Genomic DNA, 21,349 nt, shown 5'->3' with positions numbered 1-21,349 from the left:
CAACAGATTATCTTGAGTCTTCTTTTTTAAAAAAAGAAAAATCTAAAATGGTAAATTATTTCTAAGAATGAGACTAATGAAGACCATGTTCTTTACCTATATAAAAAAAAATATGTCTTCGCAAGACCTGGAGGCCTTATGCTTTAGATCAAGAAACTGATGGTTGCAAGAGAGAGGCAATGCTTCAGGTATCTGTCCACATGGACTCTTGTCCATAATACATATTGATAAAAACCCCTGCCTTATTCTACACAGCTGCACTGAATACAATTACACACTGCTCTGATTTTTACATTATTTTTCTGTCATCTATTTTGTCCCTGTAAATACAGCAACAAAATTTATTTTTCCCCTTTATTCCTAGCCTATTTTAATCATTTCAATGCGGAATGGTGTATTTCTTTAGAACCCATCACATTTTAAAATCCTCTCCTTTTTTCTCATGAGGGCTTCTTTTATTTTTTCCAGACACTACCTTTCCTCACATGCTCTACTGAAGGGGTTTTATCTCTAACTCAAGCTTGCATACCCGTCTTTCCATTTCCCCTTCCAATACGTGTATATCTCCTCGCCACTCCCTCTGCCCTACCAGATCCAGCTATCTTCGGCTCCCCACTCCCCCACAGTTTCTCCACCACTGTCTCCTCATTACCCCTTTCTCTAGGCCTGTTCTGGCTCTGACTGCACAGGGCAGCTCCAGCACACCCAGCTGAAGACTGGTTTTGTGTATCTAGGCTGACCTATGGTCCCAGGTTGGATTTTCAGCCCATGTGGCTGCTAGAAGGCATGAAGCTGGACATGGGGCAGTGAAAGAGCATTATTCCCACAATGTCCCAAAGCACTCCAGTGAAGCCAGGGACACCCCCCTGATGTCACTGAACCTTGGCATTTGTAGACTTCAAAATGAAACAAGGTGACAGCATTCACTGAGTTGCAAGACATGTATCAAAGCCAGATTAAGGCAAGACTTGCATAATCACATTGCTTTAAAATTGACGCAACAGCATTTCTCCTTGTTAACATCTGTAGATGTCCATACCCATGCAACTACACATCACCTTCCCCTATGCCATTATATAACAATTTAAACATGATTTCAAGTATGAGAATGTAAGCATACGCATTCATACAGTACAGATGCTCAAGTTCATAAACTCATGACTGGATTACATTGTTTTATCAATACAATACCCGTCTGTGAAAGGCAACCTAATCCAGATCTTCTGCTCCATTATCTCTAACCTTTTTTAAAAATACCATCTGAGGAGAACACACAAGAGCAGAAACTATGTTGCACCAAGGCAGCTTGAGGTTAAGTTGTAAGAATGAGATATATTTATTTGGGGATCAAAATACACAGATTTAAGGGGGGGGGGGGGGGGGGGAAGCTATTCTTTTTTCTTTACTGATGAAATCTATCCTAGATGTCAAGGGCTTGATGTATCCTTCACAATCTGGTGGCTCCCGAATCTCTGTCTGCAACTGTCATTTTACTTGAAACACCACAGTGAGGCAAGAACCTCACATCTTATTAAAAGATAGCTTTAGAGCAAAATTCCATTGAAAAATACATGAAGCTACGTCACAGAATCATGGAATGGTTTTGGGTTGGAAGGGACCTTAAAGATCATCTAGTTCCAACCCCCTGCCACAGGCAGGGACACCTTCCACTAGCCCAGGTTGCTCAAAGCCCCATCCAGCCTGGCCTTGGACACTTACAGGGAGGGGGCATCCACAGCTTCTCTGGGTTCCAGTGCCTCACTACCCTCATATGAAGGATTTCTTCCTTACATCTAATTGAAATTCACACTCTTTGAGTTTAAAGCCATTATCCCTTGTCAACTGACATCAGATGAGTTTCATTTCACAAAAGAGACTCATCTGCTGACCCAGGAGATAGAAGATAGAATGCTCATTAAAAAGTCTTTTGACATCTCCATTCCTAACCAGTCATGTCCCCTACATCTATGTTTCTGCTCTGGAGCCTGCGTCCACGGTGCTGGCATCCAAGCAGTCTTACACAATTAGTCACAGGCATACAAAAAGATTTAAGGATCGTGAGATTAGAAACCTCTGTAGCTAAATGGCAAATGAGAAGGAGGCTGGACAATGCAGACATTTTAAGAAATGTTAAGGCTCTGTTCTCAGGCCAGAGCAACCTAATTCTGGGGCTGGATGTGCTGTGGAGTCTCACAGTTGAGCATCCTGATATCTCTACCCCTGGGAACAGAGCAGGATTATATGCTACTGAAGGAAAGGGAACCACTGCCACAAAACATTTCACTGTTATTTTGGAACAAAAAGGACTGGTGTAGGTACCTAATGCTTCATGACTCTGGACAGGAGGCAAGTACCTAAAATCCCTGAGTACATGTCCTGACACAAGCCTGGCAGCTTTCCTTACTGGGCACCACAGGACATTCCCTTTGCAAAGCCTCTCCTCAGCAGCCTGCTCAGTCCTGCCAGGAGCTAGGTCCCACACCAGCAGCTCTAACACACAAGAAACCAGAGGTAGGCCAGTACACCTTGCGAGAAAAGGGCTAGAAGACATGAATAAATTTCATTCCACAGATACTTGGAGAATGATTCAAAAAGCCAACAAGTGTAAGCTTCTCTAATGCAAACATCCCACTGCCGCCTTCTTACTCATACACTGGCACTTGCTCCACATGTTCATCCATCTTCACTTTCAACAGAAAACAAAGTTCTTTCAGATTTTATTCTAAAAGATTAATGTTTTTACCATGCTGTTTCTCAAGACACCTCTGTGGGGTCATTTGCCATTTTACTAGTGTAACTGTGAAGTACCCGGTTACAAAATAAAAAAAGCTGGAAGTTCAGTGACCCAACTTCCCATCATCAACACAAGTATGTGCTTGTATCAAGCACATAAATGCGGTGTGTTACATGTTGGAGGATCCTGATGGAAGTTTCAGATAAAGTGGAATCCATCACAAATTTAATTAATAGCTAGTCCCCTAACCATTTACTCTTCTCTCTCAATGACCACGACACTGACCATGTGAGATGGTCAATGTTAATAAATATAATACTAACAAAGGAATCACCGAGTACCTCAAGCCTCTGTAAATACATATACATTACATATAAACATAAGGAGAGGTTTTAGCTAGACAGATGGCCAGACAGATACACAGGGTTAAGTTCTTCAAGTGTAAATAAAACCAGTATCATTGCTTCAGCTTTATGCAGATGGCTAAAGTTACAGGTATTTATGCAGCGAAACACAATGAAGCAATTAGGACTACAAATGGAATTCTTTCAAAATGAAATTTGGCCAAATGTTAAATATTTGCCTTAATTACACCAATAATCTCTAGCTGAAATAAATGGAATGATAAAGGCAAAATATGACCAGATAAAGGAAATTAAACTGTGCTTTCTCTTAGTTAGGCTTATGTAATCTCATCAGTTTACATAGTTTAGAGGTAGAGGAACAGGTTAAATGTAGAAACCTTTTATGTATTTCATTTCAGTCAAAATACCATTCAGCAGTAAAATGCAAATGTTTATGTGATAATCACCTAAAATGTATCAAGTACAACAATAAAAACCTCAGCAGTTCTGACCGATTGACTTTGAAATATAAATAATCTACTCAGGAAAGTCCCAACTTCACCCCAGCCCACTCAGTCTTCACCTCATAGTTTAAGGATTTTTCAGTATATTATATAGTTAATCATGACCATGTTGCAATCATTAGGCATTAAAATCACTGAAGTTTGAGAGATGTAAAGGATTCTCACACAGTAGCAGCTGACATTCCAATCAATGTCCTGACACTGCAGAGCCATGGGTAGCATCCAACAAGGAACTTCAAAATACTAGGGGCAGAACAGCTCAGCTGTTTTACCTGCTTGAGCCTTGAATGCATGTCAGTCAGCTGCAAAAACTGTTGGGGTTTTGTTTATTTTATTTAGAAATACTAGAATAAGGTGTGGTATTGGTCATCCTCAGCCCTTCTATTTTGAAGGAAAGAAAATGAAACAAAACGTGGCATTGTATCTCTGAAGGAAACAATGCTACCATAATATGCAACATGTCTGGTTTCAATCTCCTGCCAGATTTATTCAGCATCATTAAAAATAAATGATAACTCTGAGAGAAAATACAGAGGCAAACAAATAAAAGCAGATACTTACATTGTGCTTATTATCTTTTAAAATATTCTAATTGTAGATGAAAGTAGGTGGTAACAAATAACATCATATTTAACTGTTTAACACACAATCTCTTTAATAAAGGTGCCTTTCCACACACAGCCAGACTTCCACTTTGCGCTGGTGTAACTCACAGCTGAATGCCGACCTGTGCTCTTTCTTTTCACTACTCCCTCCAGACTTCTATAGTCCTTCATGCAACAGCAGCAGCAACAAAAAGGAAACAGCAAACCCCTTCCTGTGACAAGGCTCTGCCATGTTCGGTCACACCTATTGTTCCCCCGAGCAATGGTGCAGAACATCTGCCACCCTCCTGGCCACTGTGGCAACTTACCAGGAAACTGAGGGGCAAAACTCATTTGCATGTGCATGTAAAAAACGCACACTGATTTGAATTAGAGGAAAATTAAAAGGAAAATAAAAAAGAAGAGTTCTTATTATGGACAGCTCAGATATGTTTAGAGCTATAAAACCTCTGAGGAAGAAGAAAGGACAAAATGCTAAAAAGAAAGCTGACGCCACTTGTCTAAAATCAACATGCATGAAGGCATTGAATACTGTCTGGAGTAGCTGTATATGCTGCAGGCTCGTGCATGTTAGTTTACTATATAAAATTAGCAATGGAAAAGAGATGCTCTCTGCTTAGCTTGTCTCCAGGAGAAAATATTTCATACTTAATCTGAAGGACTCCAACCCCTCTGGGAAGCAGAGCCAGTAAGAAAGTTCTGTGATTCATCTTCAACTCTTATTTTCCAAATTTCACAGATACTGAACTCACAGAATTCCTTCCCTTTGCCAGATGAGTTTTTGCTGGCAACAAAAGGTTCCCTGCTCCCTCCTCATATTCATTTCAGTAGTTAATTATTTATTTCCCTGACTCCCGTCGCATAGCCCTGTGGAGTTATGCTAGCTGCCAGCCTGTCACAAGTCATACTTGCCCTGACATGGGAGGAGAGCAGTCATTCAGAATTGTGCACTCCCATAGCAGGCTCTGCCATGGCACTCCACCTGGAGCAGCTCTCCATTCTACTCTGAAACATCTCTGATCAAAGACTGTCACTTCAGGTAGTTCCCACAACTGAGGTGTGGAAGAGCAGCCTTCAGGGAGGGTATATGCACAAGAATTTCACCCTCCCTCCATTTACACAGCTGCACAGGGCACAGCCCATGGCCTGTTCCTCTGACTGTACCTACTGGCACACCATCCTGCCAGGTTTCCTTAGTCATACAGGTCCTGTGTGGCGAGGGCACACTTCACCCATCCTGTGCCTACGACACTGGTGATCTGCACAACAAGCAAACCTGGTTTTCAAGCCTGACCCTTAAAAAAGCACAGATGTCCCCAAGGAGTCCAGCTCACACTAGTGAAACTCCAACAACACAGCTGCAATAGAATGAGTCTTTCATCTGTCATACTGTCACAAATCAAAGCAAAAGCCAATTGAGGAAAACCTCAAAAAGCATGGTAGAGGGCAAAAACTCATCCTCAACCACTTGTATTACTGGACAAATACATGAAAAGAACATTATAATGATCCCTAAAGCAAGTACTGAACACCCTGGAAGTTCCGAGTGATTAATAGCACTATGCACCCAATGAAAAGTGCATTGTTACTGACACACATCAGAAAGTTTCCTGTATTCAGGGGAACAGAATTACAAGACCATTACTGGACAGATCCTCCTAAAGGTCCATAAAGAGTAAGTAGCCTGTAAAATGAATAATAGGAAAACATATAAAAACAACTGTTTTTTTTTTAATTTGCTTTGCAGTTCTATTTAAAACATTTTCTATAATGCATAAGAGCACACAGTGTTTATTATTTTGAGCCAAAATGCATTCTTCCACCTGTGCTGCATCTACAGTGAAAGACCTGAAACTCACGCTATCTCTGAACATATCTGTTCAGTCTTTACTTAGATACAACGGAAATCTCAAAAACATCCCAGCTAAAAAAGTTTCTTGAATCTTGTCCTGGTTTTGGCTGGGATAGAGTTAATTTTCTTCTTGGTAGCTAGTGCAGTGTTGTGTTTTGGCTTGGTACTTCATTACCAGCTGGTGTTAAACCATGACAAACCTAAATCAGGTTTACAAATCTAAATAAGCTGCAGTTGCAATTATTTCAGCAGTGATTTTTTTTCTAGCCACCCACATATTAGACACCAAAAAGAGAATAACAAACAGCAATTAACAGGTGATCACTCTGATTAGCAGTCTGAGCACCTATTGTTATTCTGGTGAAACTTCCCAAGATTCACAACAAGCACTTCAGGATATACACATAATCTGAAGAGAACTGGGAAACACGTGATCTATAGCTGCTCTATGGTGTTAACCTGCACAGTACAGTTGTTTAATACAAACTATTCCACATCTGTCTGCTTCAACAATGTGAATGCAACAGACGCCAGTTTTTGTCAGAATAAATCAGTATGCAGAGCACCTCTGGAAAGCAAAAGGCCAGAATAAAGAAGGGTGGAAAATGACAAGTTGGGAAGGAATGGAAAGACAATTGTAAGGAGCCTATGCTCTCCAGTGACACAGCCGAAACAGAAACAGCACATCCAGGGTTGGTGTGAAACCTTCATTAACGCCTGCAGACTGAAGTCACCATTATCTCTTAAGGGGGAGTGCAAAAGTGGTATTTTCTGTGGTACAAGATCCCCCTTGTGTCAGAGGGATCCTGTGGGCACATCTATGCTGCAGACAGGCAAGTCTTGTGTCAAGCTCACCTTAGCACTGAAAAGAGACCACTCTTGTGTCTTGGCTAGTGCCTTTGTTCAGGGGGTTGCACCACACGCAAACCTGCGACTCGAGTGCCCCACTGCTGAGAACACCTGTTTGCTATGCAGGAAAACTTTTCCTCTATCACTTTGGGCATCTCTGCCCCATTTTTGTGTCATCCCCCGGCCCTCAATATGAGCCATTCCCAAATAATGTAATTTATATCTCACTTTATCAGTTTCCATGAAACTTGTCCTTACCTGTCACCTAAACAAATAACGTGTAATTTTACTTTGGTATGTAACTAATCATGCATATATTAAACTATTCCATTATAAATCAATGAAGATAACATACTGCATTTATGCTTAGCTTTACTCCAAACTTCCTTAACAAGACGAATATAGTTATAGACAGGTCCTCAGTGCTACACATTGGCACAAATTTACTGAATTCCATGGCACTTTGTCAGTTTAAATTAGCTGAGAATATGGTAACAATATTACAGCACATAAAGTACAAGAGAGAATTAACTTGGGACAAAATACAGATGGGAATACACTGTAAGCAGCCAGAGTAATGAGAAATGCACATTAATACCAGAAATTCATAATGATTTGCTCAGCACTTACGTCAAAAGTTCTGCAGACATTACGTACGCTGAAATATGCTGTAAGCATGCTTTAGAACTTGCCACGCCAGACAAGACATGCCACCTTTCACAGTGGCCTTTTGCTGTCTAAACTCTCAAGTTACTGAACACTGATTTAGTGTTTACCAAATTACTGAATTCTGATTTAGTGCTAAATTCTTAATTTAGTCTTTAAAAATACATGTGCACAAAGTTCAGGTCAAGCTGACCCTCCAGAGTTGACAAAATTGACAAGGGGCTTCTAATAAATGGATTCAGCCTTGGGAAGGATGGAAGACAAAGAACAGATGACAAAAAGAACGTAATTATCTAAGAAAGAAGCCTTCAAGGGAGAAAGTTCTGGCCACATGAGAAGTCAAGCTGGTAGGGGGTTGCAGCCCACATACATCAACAGAAAATTAGTTGAAAGTAGGACAAAGGTAATTGTGGCAGTGGGAGATCACGACCTCTGACTCAAATAGCGCCCTGGAAATAGCAGTGCTATCTGAGGGTGCATGCTAATCTGCATTAGAAGCAAGAAACTTGTAACCAATTGTGTCTGTGAATGACAATGAATATGCAATGTACTATGAATATGCAACACTTTACTGTATATATAATGTGTACCCTCAAGCAGCTTGGTGTGCATTTTAGGAGGAAAAATCTCCCCTGCACCTAGCACTGCGATAAACCAATGTCAGCTTTCTAAACTATCACTTTGTTTGGCGAGTTTTCTTGGTTATGATTTTCAGTAACACTTTCAAACACTTGACCCACTGTGCTGTTGTCTGGTTATGCCTTACTAATAGGGGAAGTAAGAAAGGACTCTGTAGCAAGGGTAAAGCTTTTGCTGACCCTAAATGATGGTTGGTTTCATAGAATCATAGTCATTTAGGTTGGAAAAGACCTTGCAGATGATCTCAAGTCCAACCATTAACCCAGGACTGCCAATACCACTAAACCATGTTGCTAAGCACCGCATCTATAAGTCTTTTAAATACCTCCAGGGCTGGTGATTCCATCTCCATGGGCAGCACATGCCAATACCTGACAACCCTTTTGGAGAAGAATCTTTCCCTAATACCCGATACAAACCTTCCATGATACAACTTGAGGCCATTTCCTCTTGTCCTAACATTTGTTTCTTGGGAGAAGAGACTGACACCCACCTTGCCACAATCTCCTCTTAGGTAGCTGTAGAGAGCAGTAAGATCCTGCTCTGAGTCTCCCCTCCAGAGTAAACACCCCCAGTTCCTTCAGCTGCTCCTCAGAAGACCTGTGCTCTGGACCCTTCACCAGCTTCATTGCCCTTCTCTGGACACGCCCCACCACCTCAGTGTCCCTCTTGCAGTGAGGGCCCGAGGCTGAACACAGGAGTCGAGGGGCGGCACCACCAGTGCCCAGTGCAGGGGGATGATCACTGCCCTGGTCCTGCTGGCCACGCTGTTTCCCATACAAGCCAGGATGCTGTTGGCCACCTTGGCCGCCTGGGCACACACTGCTGGCTCGTGTTCAGCCAGCTGCCGACCAGCACCCTCAGGTCCTTTTCTGCTCAACAGCTTTCCAGCTGCCCTTCCCCCAGCACTGAGCCTGGTTGAACCTCACACAACTGGCCTGGGCCCATCGCTCCAGCCTGCCCAGACCCCTCTGCAGAGCCTCCTGCCCTACAGCGGATCAACGCTCCCCCCAGCTGGGGGTCACCTGCAAACTCTCTGAGGGGACACTCCATCCCCTCGTACAGGCTGTCGATAAAGCTATTAAACAGAACCGGCCCCAGCACGGAGCCCTGCGGAACACCACTGGTGACCCCTCGCCAGCTGGATGTAACTCCATCCCCCACCACGCTCGGGGCTCGGCCAGCCAGCCAGCTTTATACCCGGCGCAGAGTGCACCTGTCCAGGCCACGAGCAGCCAGTGTCTCCAGGAGAATGCTGTGGGAGATGGCGTCAAAGGCTTCACTAAAGTCCAGGTAGACAACATCCACAGCCTTTCCCTCATCCACTAGGCAGGTGTTATCCTGTCATAGAAGGAGATGAGGCTGGTTTGGCAGGACCTGCCTTTCACAAACCCGTGCTGGCTGGGCCTGATCCCCTGGCTGTCCTGCACATGCCACGTGATGGCACTCAGGATGATCTGCTCCATGACCTTCCCCAGCGCCGAGGTCAGGCTGACAGGCCTGTAGTTCCCCAGATCCTCCTTCCTGCCTTTCTTGTAGATGAACCACACTGGCTAACATCCAGTCTTCCGGGATCTCTCCAGTTTGCCAGCACTGTTGATAAACGATGGAGAGCGGCTTGGTGAGCTCCTCTGCCAGCTCCCTTGGTACCCTCTGGTGGAACCCATCTGGCCACACAGACAGGTGCATGTCTAAGTTTGTGTCCTCTATGAGCAAAACCAACAGCTTTTATAACTTTTATCCTGACTCATGTAACTCCAACTGCTGTTCTGCTCATGGACAGAAAATGCCTACTCCTTATTAGCACAGTGGGAGGTCGGTGTCTTCCACACACCCATGCCTGCCTTGAAGCCAGACACTGCTAAATGTAAAGGCTATTTACACTCCGTATCTCTGTGTTTGTTGTCCTTGGCAAAGGTCAGTTTTTAGCTGAACTGCAGGATGAATGTGTTTCTTCATGCCTTAAATAAAGGCATACATTTTTATGAAGTAGTATTTTTTAATAGCTACTTATTAATGTTTATACACAGAAACAGTATAGTAAGGAATTACTCATCAAAAGAGGGACAATCTAAAACAAGTAAAAGCTTACAAGTAAAATATAAATTCAGGTACAGAAAGAGCCTGGAGTCTCCCTGCACTCATCTGCTCCCTACCGTGTAGTTCATGGGGAGAATTTATTTCTTTTAATTCACTATATATAGCTAAAACCAAATAAATACTAGAATTTCTCAAAATTTGTCATTTTAAATATGAACACCAAACCAAATAAGTAAAATGTAACAGGTAAAACATGGAATTTTTAAATGTCCTTAGATTACCCACAAAATACTTTAAGATGAAGAACTAAACTGGTAGCTGCTAATCCCATTCAATTTTACTTCAGTAATGAATATCAAACAGCTTTAACCAACACTTAAGTTTGCTGTAAAAATTCCATAAATAGCTAAACCTGGCACAGGGAACATGTAGAAAGCAGGACTTATGCCAAAGGCAGTGCTGCTCTTGTATTCTACAGATACTAAAAAAAAGAAAAAGTATGTGCACATAGGTCTGCTGAAGGCAAGACAGCTTACATCTTTGGTCAGCTGATGATTGCGACTCCTCACTTCATACTCTAGAGACCAATACTAAACTAATTTACAATTTCTGTTGGTTTGACTGAACAGAACCAGTGTATGCCCAAGGAGATTGTGGCAGAGGGTATGTTCCTCCTGTTGCCACCTAAACAGCCAGTTTCGATTTCACTGTTCTTGTCATCCACTAAAACATGACTCCTTCTTCAACATAGGCCTACAAAATCCTCCAACTGAAATTCTATGCCAAGCCTAACAAGCCTTGTTCTATAGGATGGTTAAAAGTCTTTGCAGCAAAATAATTCTACAGCACTATACCTTCCTAAAAGAAAATAATTAATAAGCTTGGTTTTCAGCTGCAAATCCATTAAAGCTACAAACATGTATGAAAGGTTTCATGTAACATTCATAGAACCATCCTAAACCAGCAGACTATGCAATTCCCTGCCTATAAGGGAAAGCCACTGATAGTGCTTATAATCGCTGCACTAAGGCATTAACCAAATATGTTTTCCAGAATTTTTTAATATTTGAAAGTTAAATTTTTCAGTCTGACTGTAAAACTCTTTTTTTTTTTTTTTAACGTTTCCATTTTTGCACAAATATATACTGAAATGATCTGATTTCACACAGTTTTGAACTGGACAAAGTCAACATTATCCTTTCAGGTGTTTTCACAGAATAGTTCTTGTGAAGAAATCACTATTTTTATTTCAACAAACAGTTATACCTACAAAAAACTCTGAATTTTGGGACTCAGCTGAAGAAAATGAAAAAAAAAAACCCTAAAATAAAATATTCTACTGTTTGCAGAAAAGCTAATGACCTGGAATACCATGTCTAAGCCATAGCCTATTTTTTTCTACTTAAGAGCAAATGCTGTCTGTCACAAACACCTTATTGGGTAGAAACATGACAGCTGAACTTTGCAAACTAATCCTGCCTTCCAGCTTGGCTCTTAACATATGAAAAATTCTTACCTATAAACATAAAATGGCGCATTCATTTAAAGCAACAACATTTCAAGATGGCAACCTGTACAAGATGAAATGCAGAATGCTACACAGTTTGAAGGGAACTTACTCTTCATTACATACTGCTTTCCACAAATGGCACTCTCTTTTGGCAAACAGCACATTTCATTACACAGGAGACATGCTGTTGCCCCTTTATTTCTGATAAATGCCTGAAGGCTAGAAGGAGACATTTGGAGGTTTGCTAGTTTCTTTGAGCCTCCTCTCTGCCCCCAATTCTATGCACCAGACAGGCTCCTGCTGAGCACTACAGAAGTGTCCCCCAGAAGGAGTGATTCAGCTCAATCCTAACTGTCAGGACACACCACCGTTGTCTACAACAGCCAGGAGAAGCCAAAGCCTTCTACAGGGCTTACACAGCTCCTCTGCCTTCAAGCAAGCTATGGAAAAATACCTTCCAACCTTCACCCAAGCCTGTTTTCTGCCTGTTACCTTACATGAGCATGTACAAGACCATGACTTACTCTCACTGGATTACACCACGCCAACGGCACATATGATGGTGCTCAGCCCTTGCTGTAGAACACAACACCTGACATAAACATCACTGGAGATAATGAGTCCTCCCAGAAGTCTGACTCAGAAAAGCAACAGCTGTTTCCAGTCCTTAGGTAAGGCTCTTTCCCGCTCCTCCTCCCATAGAAATAGGTGGGATGCAACCTCATGTGAGCATGCAGAACGCTGTCAGGGGAAGGAGATGTTATTTCTGTGCCTTGTTTAGTCCCTCTTCCTTCAATGAGATTTTCTAGCTATTGCTGCACAGAATAGTAGGCTTATCTTAACGAGTCAATTTTACCCTGTTGAAAGGAGCTCCTTTTCCTCAGATGAGGCCAGTTCAATGAAACATTTGCAAAAATCTTCACCCTCCTGTAGGAAGGAAGACTCTAATTCTCATGAGCTGTCCTTTTAAGCAGGATTTCTTTACTGCCAAGGCAGAATTATACATTTAGAGTTTTCCTAGATTTACTCACATGCCATCCCTTTCTTAGTTTTAATTGTAACTAAAGTGAAGTCTTCCAGCAGTTTAAAATTTACTTTCCCTCTAGGTGCTGAAGCTTATTAAAGTAGGTATTTTGACTCTGAGTGATTAGACTCTGACTCAAATGAGAACTCATATTCTGTGCAGTAAGTAATCCATGGAAAAAATATGCCAACAGGTATCTTCAGCTCTTTATAAGCAATGAAAAATACAGGAAATTATTAGAGACTAACAGGAAAAGCCAGAAATGGCATTAGTCCCAGTACAGAGAAAAGTGAACTAAATTAATTTTGTCAGAGTCAACTCTGCTTTCAAATTTATTTGTCTTATTATATTAACACTTCAACAATGACATCCTACAGGGCTATTTTTGGTACTTAATATGTTAAAGTACAAGATGAAAGCAGAGGAAGAAGTTACTGAAAACGTTTTCTGTAAAGACTTTCAAGCACTCTTCCCAACGCTGTCCTAGTGAACCACTCAAACAACAGTGCATACATTTATAAGACAGAAACACCTGCAAAAAGATTGTGATGCTTTTTAAAAGTGCTAAGCAATGCACAGTAATACTGAGACCACTACAGGGTGTGGGAGTTCAGTACTTCTGAAAACTAGGCCATTCATTTAAGTGTCTACGAATAATTTTTTCTCACTGAAAAGTAGGCATTCACAGTTCGAATGTATTGTTCTCAGTACACAGTATGTAGTTCAAAGAGGACAGCCACTCACTTCATCAGACCAGTAAGAGACCTCCACAAGACCATACTCTGCCTGAAGTATGTGATTTTCACAAGATGCAATGATGGGGACTGTGTTAGTTTCAGAGAGCGCCGATTTTCTAAGAGCAAGGCAAGAAGGATCGGTCTGACACAGGACCATCAAAAAAAGCAAGAGTTCAGTAACATTGTGAGTAGAATGGTGTTGATTTTGCTTTTCACAAACCCTCAACACTGCACTTAATGAATTTTCTACTACAGTGTTCTACTGTAGTAGAATTAATTACAGTTCTACTGTAGAAGGATTAATCACTTGTTAAATCACACCTACTGAATTTCTTGTACTATCTACCAAAAAAATGTCTATAGGAATGTATGGGCAGGTTTCATGTATGTACTATGCTGTGCAAATATTAGAAGGTAGTGTAAAGTCAGAATAGGTATGTTAGCAGGAATTCTTAAAAAGGAAAATGCTTGCTTTAAAGAGATTTTAAAACTGAAACTTAACTAATAGCTAACACAAAATTATTTTTAAAAGCACCCAAGGCTGTATTCAACATTACTTCATGTACAGAATTTTTAATGAAGAAATGAAGATCACAATGCTTGCCATGTTATGTCTAAATGAGATTCCTGTCTCGTATCACAGATTTCTCTCCCAGGAAATGGTGCAGTTCCAGCAAAAAATGTTAAGCCATATTTGATAGTAAAGTTAAAATTAAAAGACAATGTACAATCTTCCAGGCATTCTGAAATAGCAGTAAACAGATGACTATGTACAAGCTTTATCTAGTTTTCACCCCTCTCTGGCTGTAGAGGTAGATTTTAGGAATGTAATTACCTGTTTAATAACCTAAACACAAAGTTCAGCACAGCCATCAGCAACAGAAGATGGACTGTACTTGTGCCAGCCCTTCCCAAGCCCTGTACAAACCTGATTCCAGTTAAACTAAAACCATTCAGAGCAATGGATTGCATGAAAATTATCTTATCTTCTTAAGTCACACTTTCATGGACACCTTCATTTATATAAACGACCACTGATTCTAAAACAACAGTCCAGCCTTCTCTTCCCAAACCTTGCATTGCCAGCAAATACACTGCTACGCAGTGAACCCAACAAAGGAGCTAGGTTAAAGCCAACCTATCCAAAAAAGGCTGCTCTTAAACTAGGTCATTTTGGAAAGAACAAAATGAAAATGTTCAGAAAAGTGTTACATTTTGATGTTTTCTGATTAACCTAATTTTATGTTTTGGCTTAAAAAATGTTTTTAAGTCCTCTCTCTCCTTTTCTGCTACAGTATATATAAATAGAACACAAATTTTAAGATAAAAACACACATCAATTAGCTCCAAACCATTTTTCTTCACAGTTTATTTTGTACTGAAGACTTTCAGCACTATCAGAGTGACATCAGACTTTCAAAATTATTCACCAAATGGAATCTCCTATGTAGGCATTTTTATTACATTCACGTAAGTAGCAAGAGGGCATACCACTAAAGGGGGAAAAAAGGTTATCTGTATCTATCATAAAGTGGTTCAAACACCTGGTGGACATAATGTGATAGGACTTCAGCCAATGGTTTTCATCTCTAGCTATAGAAAGCCACAAAGAATTTAGTTACTCTTTCAGTGGCACAGCTCTGCAGCTGTGAAGTATTTCACTGCTACAGCGAGGTGGGAATTAATTTATCGATTTACATGTGAATTTCTGATACTTTCTGATACTACAACCTTAAGCACTACGTATACCTCTTGAACAGAAAACAAAAAGCCAAATATTCAAAATCAAAACAGCCCAAGTTAACAATCTGTCATTATCTTAAGCAAAAGTAAACGACTAATTCAGACTAAAATTAAACTTTCCTAGCTTCTTTGGAACTGCCGTTGTTATTATCACCGTGTTAACGCATACAAAGCAGAACACAAGAGTCCACTGTAAAATAGGAGATGGAAATTTTGCTAACAAAATTAATCTGTTTGTTCAGTTCTTACAGGTCTTATGTAGTTTCTTCACAGTATGCTGCAGTATTAAATCTGTTTGCATGCGCAGCCTTATTGGCATTGTCCCTCGCTGCCAATGAGAGTTAAGTAGATATTTGAATGAGTAAGTATGCTAAGACTGATATGATGTCCTTATTTAGCCTTAGGGGAAAAAAAAAAAAAGGTGTGTATGAGAAAAACACTAAAAAAAGGAAACATCTTTTTTTCAGGACAACCAAGCACTGCTTCTATGTAAACCATGCCAAATTACATCTAAAGTGAAAACAACTTCAGGGCATCACACATTTTTATTTGAAAGGTGACAAATCAGCAGTTCTGTTCAGTCTGCATAGTTCTGGAGGAGCAATGTGTCATACAGGGCAGAAAACAGCAAAAAGGAAACAAAAAGTTCTTTTTTAAAAAAAAAGATAACTTCACATGTTCACATTTTAATATCCTTTTTACAACTTGTGGTAAAAAAGCCTAAATAATCCAGCCATTTCTGATATTCTGCCAGATGTAGTTAAAGGAGAGTAAATCTTGCACAGTCACAGCACCTGAATGAACACCTCACTTCATAAGAAAACTATTACCCTACTGATTGGCTTCTGACAATGAAATTAAAAATTATGAAACTGATGAACCATCTGTCCTATGTAGTGCCCACATTATGCACAGAGAAGTGCTTTCATGAATAAATTACTAATTACAACCTTCCCAAACAAGGAAGCATCTCTGCGGTGTCAAAAAACTAATAATTTGGAAGTGTGAACACAGTGCATTTAAAAAAAAAAAAGGTACAGTGGAATACAGTCCAAAATTATTAACTAAACTACTGCAACTTTACTGTGGGAATACAAGTTAACTCCACTGAAGCAATGATAAATGTGCTCCAGATCAGGTCTATCTATCTGGATTGATTTGCAGCGTGGTTATGTACTACCTCAATATTTGAATAGCACTAATGTAGGAAGAGGCTCTGCAATCAATACAAGCAGCTGGGAAAAATCAGGAAGAGTCAGAGAAACTGGTCCCAAGAACAAAAATCTTCACACAGATAAACATTAACAATTTAAAGAACAAACACAAATAAACCTTAGGTCCTCATCATAACTGAAATAACACTGATACACTGACTTCCATGGGCTTACATTGATTTACCAAGAATCTGGCTCTGAGTTTTAAGAACACCGATAAATGGACTTAATGGGCACTAGAGGCAACTCCAGTATGCAGAGGAAAACCCCCAGTGATGTTTAACCTGCTAGTATTGTCACCTGCTTTTACTCAAGGGTAAGAGAAAGCTTCCTTCTCAAACAGAAAGCAAATTGCCTTCTTTGAAGGGTTTCTGCTCTTCCATCTAACCACTATGGGCAAAAGAAAGCTGTAATACTCGCCAACCTACAGGAACACCTAAAGGAAATAACACATAGAAATGGCTTAGCTGCAAGCACAGGTAATGAGTGCTAAGTACTGTAATCTTTCTTACATGCAGTCTCTACTCTTACTCATTAAATATGTTTCTTGGTTTGAACATCCATCCAGTGAACATCCACCGCTCTGCCCGTTACTCAAAAGCCTGTATTCCTGTCCATCTGAGAAACAAAGTAATAGGGCTGAGTATCTGAAGTAACTGGACAAGGCCTGTTGGCCGATACTCAAGCCTGTGATCTTGAGCTAACAGAGGTTCTGTCATACAGTGAAAATTTCTGAGTGCAAGCCAAAAAATGGGGTCAACACTCAGGAAGTCCACAGCTGCAGCAGTGGCAGTAAGGAAAAACTGATGGCCAAATGCAAGAAAAAGATCCTCAGACAGCCTTGTACCCTCCTAAGCTGTTACCATGTGCAAGTCACTGCTGTTGACCCTGTACTGGAGACTTACCCGAATACAGCATACAGCGCAGAATAGCTGCTGCTCAGCCAGCACCTTCTCTAAGTAGGCACCACCGCTGTGAGAAACTTAAGTTTGCCCCTTAATAGTTAAGGCTTCAGGTTTTCGTTTTATGTACTTCACAAGAGCCCTTGTTACCATAAACCGCCACTCAGTACACCACTGTACACTAAGAATACTGTATAATGTTTTTTGAAATCACAATACAAACAAGCAGAGAACATGAAACCCTTATCTAAAAGGATGCTTGTTAAGTGTCCTCAAAACGTGAAAAGGAAAGTGAAATTTCAGTATGTTCCAAGTAACAACCCACATTTCTATAAACATAACATTTGTTTCTCAATTCAGCTTGAATTTTCAAGGTCCTAAAACTAGCTGCCAGCCAACAGTTTCCTAAGCAAGTGCTGACCCCAGTTAAAATTCAAAGCTGAAGGATCTAAGGTCCTCTTCCGTTTCTCGCTGTAGAAGTGATGACGTTTTGTTTCAACATTTATAACCCAGTTTGTTTCCCAATCAGTTGTGCCCTCCGGCTTTTTACTTCATTCAGCTTGGAAAATAGAAACAATAGACAGGTTTCACTTCCTGGTTTCTTGCTGCAATATTTGGTTTAGAAAACAGTGCAAAGTAACTTTCTAATTCAGTCGCTTTAAGGACATAATAAATAATACTTCTGTCAGACAATTTTTACCCTATCAAGCCTTTAAAAATTGTATTTTAAAACCCAACCAAAACAAAACATATACTAAATCCCTAATGAAAGAGTATACTACAAACAACCTAAAAATGGCTTCAGTTCTCAGCTACTGGGTGAACTATTCTGCTCCACTGAAAATGACAGAAATTGTCTTCTCGTTTAGTAGGAAGAAGCAGGGTAGTGTGGTGGGAAAGCATTTTTCTGAGCAATCTTGCAGGCTGGGTCCAACTGGGAGACTGGTCCTGAAGCCAGACCCAGAGGCACGCATACGGGAGAACTGATGCCTGTGGGAGTGCTACCTACACAAAACCAAACCAAGACTTCCCGCCAAGTCTAATAAAATTCAGCTAAAAGGTAAGAGAATGACATAGCATTACAGTGTTAACACCTCATTAGCAAAAGGTATCTAAGAATCTGGGAAACAAAAAGGATGTGTTCAAGCTTTACATGTATTTCCTTTTGCAAACAAACATAACAAATGCTGAAATACAATTTAAAAACATGTACATGCGCAACCCAGTTTATAACCAAAAGCTAAGACCACTCAGAAATAATGTTTGTGCTACCAATTCCATAAACACATTTTTTAGCCTTATAAGCTATACTGACATTTCACTTAACATCTCAGGAATTTGATTTGGTCAATTGCAGACAGTCTTGCATCTGTCATGGGACTAAATATGGCTCTCATGTAAGAGAGTAAGGTGCTGATGTGAAATCTGGCCTACTTGCTATTAAAATCTTAACTTTTCCCAGTTTTTTAACATGAATTAGCTCTATATCATATGTTGATGCCTTTACTGTGTTTCTGTTAACGTACAGCAGAAATTCTATGACCTACATAAATTTAAAATAAAGAGAAACAATGAAGCTGCACAGAGCAGTGCTCAGAGGAATGAGGCTGACAACTACGGATCACCTTTCTGATCACCTCCATCGCCACTTCTCAGTTTACGTTTCTGTGAGGCAGATTATTTACTGATCCTCCTTGCAAAAGGAAGAAAACAAAACAGCCTGCCACGGTATCGAACCACCGCACCTCAGAAACTGAAGAGATTCATTACTGTAAAAAAAAGTACCTTTTGGAGCCTCCAGTATAGGTGAAGGTAAAGGTGGCGTCTGAGTACCTGAAATCTGAAAGACCAAAAGCTGCGTTATTACAACTTGTCTTTTATTTTGGCCGAAACAGCCGCGGTTTTATGGACCGGCATTCAGCGACCGACACGGGGGTGGGTGTCGGGGTGTCGGGGTGTATCAGAGGAAATGCATCTCCCCCCCAGCCGCTCGCAACAAGTGCCCGGTGCTATGGCAACGGCAGGGATTTCAATTGTCAGAAACGGCAACAGGCAGCCGCGAGCCGGGCTCCTGCGACGGCTCGTCACGGCCGCCACCGCACCGGCACCGGCACCGGCACCGGCACCGGCACCGGCGAGGAAGCCGCGAAACCCGCGGGGCGCGGGAGCGGGGAGGTATCTGCACGGAAAGGGGGCTCGTTTGCCGCTGGCCATGCCGCCGGCCCTGAAGCCAGGCGGGCGGGCGGGGGTAAGGGCAGGCACCGAGGGGGGACAGGAGCCCGGCCGCCCCGAAAACAGCCTGGTAGCGGCCGCCGGAGCAAAAAAACACCAGGGCTGCGCTCGGCTGGGCGCTCACACCAGCAGCTGCGGGCTGCGTCAGGCGGCGGGGGGGCACGCACACGCACCCCCGCACACACTCACCCTCACCCACACCCACCCGCCTTGGCGTGTTCCCACCGCCACGCTCCCTGACTCGGGTTCCCCCCCACCCCCACTTCCCGGCCGGCTCCTGGTCTCATCTGCCCTCACATGCCCTCGGAAGGAGAGGAGGAGGAGGAGGATGAAGAAGGGGCTGAGGGCAGGCCGCCGCTCTCGGGAACGGCGGCGAAGGGCACGGGCAGCCGCGCCGCGCCGGCAGCGGGGTCTGGGGCGGGCGGCGCCGGCAGCCTCCGCGCCGCCAACCTGGCGCCCGGGAGGGAAACTCACCTGCAAACAGGCAGTCCTTCTCCGCCTTGCACTTTTGGATCACAACGTCAATATCCTTCTGAATCCTCTCTTGTCTTGAACACATCCCCATGAAATAAATCCCAGGGGAAAAAAAAAAGCAGCCTTTATTTCCACCCCACCCCACCCCCCGCGCTACCAGATTTTAAGTCAGTCCGGGAGATGGACCCCGGGGCTGGCGAGCAGGAGCCTCCCCGGCGGCCCGGAGGGATCCGCTCGGCCCGTTGGAGGACGGAGGAGGAAGGCGGCGGGAGCCGATGTTGCATGCCCAGATGTGCCCGCCCAGATGTGCCGCCGCTGCCGGCGAATGGCAATTTCCTCACAATGGATCCCGCGGAGTGTGGCGGCGGCGACACGGAATCCCCCCACCCCCCACGCCCTCTGTTTTTTTGGGGGTTGGTTGGCTGGTTTGGTCTTTTTTTGGAGGAGAGAGGAAGGAAGAAAAAAAAAGGGGGGGGGGGGGAGGGGGGGCCAAGCCGACCCGACCGCTCACATCCCTGCCCCTCCCGCCAGCAGCGGCGATCGCCGCGCAGCAGCAGCGCGGAGCCGGCGGCGGCGGCGCCCGCACCCGGTCCCTGGCGGCGCGGCGGGGCCGGCGCTGCTGCAGCGACGCCAAGCCGCAGACCCTCCCCTCGCTCCCGGCCCGGCACGTACGGCCCCCGCCGGCTCCCCGAGCGGAGGCGGCGCGGGGGAAGGAAAAGGCGGATGCACCGAGCCGGGCGGGCGGCGGGGTCGATGGCCGCGGGCCCGCCGCCGGCCCTCGCCTCCGCCCCCCGCCCCGGCCCCGGGCATAGGCTGCTGCCTCCTCTCGAGCAGCGGGGAAATGCAAATGCCAAGTGACCCGCGCCACGGGGCGGCTCCCGAGCGGGCACCGGGGAGGAAGCGGGCGGCGCCGCGCTGCGCAAGGCCGGCGGCGGGGCACGGCCAGGAGGGTCGGCGCCCGGCCGGGAGGGGGCCGCGGACCGGGGCAGCGGGACCCGCTCGCCCTTGGTGCCGCGGGGGCCGCCCCCCGTTCCGCGGCGCCCTCCCCCGGCAGCGCCCCCCGCCACCGCTGGCTCCCGGCGGGGCGGGCGCTGCGGGCGGCCCGCTGCGGCTCTGCGCGCCCCTCCGCCCCCGCGGCGGCCGCGCTCCTCCCTGACACCGCGGGCGGGCGGCGGCCAGGGTCGCCGTGGGCAGAGCTCCTCCGCCTGCCCCTTCACCGGTCAGAAGCCCGGCAGCCCACCCTTTCGCACCGGGTGCCCG

At 43.6% G+C, this 21,349-nt stretch overlaps 1 protein-coding gene across 2 annotated transcripts in view; it reads right to left on the bottom strand.

Moving 5' to 3' along the window:
* PARP8 (poly(ADP-ribose) polymerase family member 8) overlaps positions 1-20,874 on the bottom strand; it is a 120,792-nt gene extending 99,918 nt beyond the window's left edge. The window contains exons 1-2 of one of the 2 annotated variants that reach the window (XM_055699378.1): positions 20,090-20,874; positions 19,169-19,223 (exon numbers count right to left, since the gene is read on the bottom strand). In XM_055699378.1, the coding sequence (XP_055555353.1) occupies positions 19,169-19,223; positions 20,090-20,180 (146 nt within the window). In that variant the 5' untranslated portion in view covers positions 20,181-20,874. The remainder of the gene's footprint in view (positions 1-19,168; positions 19,224-20,089) is intronic. The other variant, XM_005443926.4, reaches the window with a different exon arrangement.
* Between the last annotated feature and the right edge of the window lie 475 nt (positions 20,875-21,349).

This window comes from Falco cherrug, chromosome Z (assembly GCF_023634085.1).
Source record: "Falco cherrug isolate bFalChe1 chromosome Z, bFalChe1.pri, whole genome shotgun sequence".
NCBI lineage: Eukaryota > Metazoa > Chordata > Aves > Falconiformes > Falconidae > Falco > Falco cherrug.
Note: the sequence above shows the minus strand (reverse complement) of the source record. Positions and strands in the feature narration are given on the sequence as shown.